A 2,652-nucleotide genomic window follows, 5' to 3' on the forward strand; every position below is an offset into this window, starting at 1 on the left:
CTGCTGAAAATAAAATCAGAATACTTTATGTTTAACTCACATATGTACATTTGAAAGCCATAGCCACTTACCTTCATCATGCACCATGTCCTGCAACATTCTAGAATCATTACATAATGTTCTCCCATTTCATCCCTCTCTGATGCAGGGGGAAGGAATTTGACCTTTTCCACCTTCTAATTAACTTTGAATGAACTTACCTAGCAAAAAATGTTCTCTTTACTAGTTAACCTGAGGGCAAAATTAAGGGAAAAGAAACAAAACCTTCTACAAAACAAAAAGTTAATACCCTTACAGTTGCCAAAAATGTAAATAAAAAGCCATGAGTAATCTTATCTTTTTTACAAACACATTTCTCTCAGATTCTACATACAACAAACATTTCAAGGCACATCATTACAACATCCCTTTAAAAGGTTCATATTTTAATTACTGAAGTGATTTTCCAAGACAAATCTAAACATTACCAGTATTATAGAATAAATATAATTTAGAACTTGATCCCCTCCAACACAAATTCATGTATTTCTTTCTTAGTATGTAACAAAGTAGAAGAAAACAGTAAATCTCTTGAATGCATCAGGTTTTGGTGTTTGGTTTGCTTTTTGCTTTTATTTTTTTAAAGTACCAAGACATTTGAAAAATTGAACTGCTTCTTTTCCTCTCCTTTAGTGCTGCCCCCACTCCCTCAAAAAGGGATTTATGCTAAAAATTTTGGAACTTATATATTACGAGCAATTCAACTTCTAAAACAGACAGACTATGTAGACACAATCATAAGGAATTTTGTAAGAAATGAAGTTTTTTGAAAAGCTTTAGTAATAATCCCTGTATTACTTAAATATAAAGTGTACTTCAGTGCACAGTTCAACAGCATTTCTCTGGTTATTTATTGAAATTAGAGCTGCTTAGTACTTTTGTGATTAACTTTATACCTTATCCACCACCATCTAAAAAAACCTCTTGATTTTTCACAGTTACATATATTTAAAGAGTGATATATTTTACAGAAAATACTATAGCTTGAGACACCACACTGTGAAATATATTTATCATAAACTTGTATTTCCAAATTTTCTCCTGAAGCCTCTACTTAAGAACCTAGTCCCTTAATTCAGTCATTTGTAGAAATAAACTCTATCACAGAAAGGTTTCACAGTTCTCAGACAATTCTGGTCTAGACATAATCACAATAACATCTAGCATCGTTTCTTAGGAATGAACATGCCCTTCTGAAAAACCACTTACAGTGTAACACTGTCTATACAAAATACAACCTAAGACACACATGCTGATTTTTCCCTCTGCCTTCTATTCCCTGCGCAAAAAAGCAGCAAATTTAAATTACAAAGTGACATTCCATTAGTCAGAATCATGTAGTGTCCTGGTACGGTATTAAGAAAACTCAGTTCCGTAATAATATGTACATACTATTTGTCTTTTCCTAATGCATCATTAACATCACCACTTCTATTCATCCTTAATGCAGACCATATCCTTGTGTTTACCAAGGCTCTTGACTTCATCCAGTAGTCTTTTAGGTGTCAAAATATGAGTAGAACCTGACAAAAGAAGAGAATTATTAACTGTATCAGTCTGCAAGTCAGAATTTCGGACATTCCCTTTATAAATAAATAAATAAATAAACTGGGGACATGCTGGTGTTTTTTTAATGTACCTGGAAAACTAAATAACAGCTCAAAGTGTTTTCAGGTGTTATCATATAAAGTGTCATTGTAAGTGTCAACATTAAGTAGATGGTGTCCCTTTTCCACACACTGAGACATCCAGACTTGGTTTCTTACTTTGGATACAAGTTTCAAGTCCCTGCTCTGCCTGGTTTGAAACACAGGCTAAGCCTTGGGCCACTTCTGCTGTACACATTTATTCCAGCCTGCAAGTAATGTGCTCATTCTGTTAAAGGGGGAGGTAACAACAAGCTTTCAACCTAGATTCAAGAAACTATCTGGACTAAAGAAGGTCTCAAACAGTATTTTTCCACAGAAATAGCAGTTACAGAAAATTGGCTCTTACTGACTAACATCACCTTGAAAAGTTTGCAACAAATTCCAAGTCTGGAGCAGAAAAGAAAACCCTTATAATTCTTCAAGAGTGCACAACTACTCTCTTGTTGTCATACAGAGTCATTGTAACTTTTGCCATGAAGAGTCACCCTAGAGTTATAAAGGGAACTCTTTAACTCTTTAAGATCAGGGCTGTCTTGAACCTTTAGTTTTAATAGTCTAAATGGGCTACTAATCCTTGAGTTCTGAATCAGGAACACAGGAAGACTTCATCTTGCAGTAAACTAAATGGAAATTTGGTAGGTAGTACCTTCCCTCAAAGACCAGGATTACTAACAAAACTGCAAGAATAACCTCTAAGCAGAAGTGAGGATGGTGCTGTGGAAAATTAGTGCCAGATACTACAGCAAGAGTGACCTAAACTCACTGTGGGTTTGTAAACAAGTGTCAGGTGAAGAAACAATCTTGCTAAACTACATTCCTGTTGTCCTGGTCTTCTGATTGCAGCTCAGAACTAGGACCAGCATTAAACCTACCTCAGCTACCACTGATGAAATCAGCAAACCAACCAAACAACAACAACAACAACAAAAAAAAAAAAAAAAAAAACACAAAAAAAAAAACACAC

At 34.7% G+C, this 2,652-nt stretch overlaps 1 protein-coding gene across 1 annotated transcript in view; it reads right to left on the reverse strand.

Moving 5' to 3' along the window:
- Positions 1 to 1,359: 1,359 nt before the first annotated feature.
- The window catches only part of STXBP3 (syntaxin binding protein 3), a 19,070-nt gene continuing 17,777 nt past the window's right edge, over positions 1,360 to 2,652 (reverse strand). Inside the window, exon 18 of the mRNA XM_010009510.1 lies at positions 1,360 to 1,562. Within this exon, the coding sequence (XP_010007812.1) occupies positions 1,471 to 1,562 (92 nt within the window). The 3' untranslated portion in view covers positions 1,360 to 1,470. The remainder of the gene's footprint in view (positions 1,563 to 2,652) is intronic.

Source organism: Nestor notabilis, unplaced genomic scaffold (genome assembly GCF_000696875.1).
Source record: "Nestor notabilis isolate BGI_N333 unplaced genomic scaffold, ASM69687v1 scaffold14472, whole genome shotgun sequence".
Lineage (NCBI taxonomy): Eukaryota > Metazoa > Chordata > Aves > Psittaciformes > Psittacidae > Nestor > Nestor notabilis.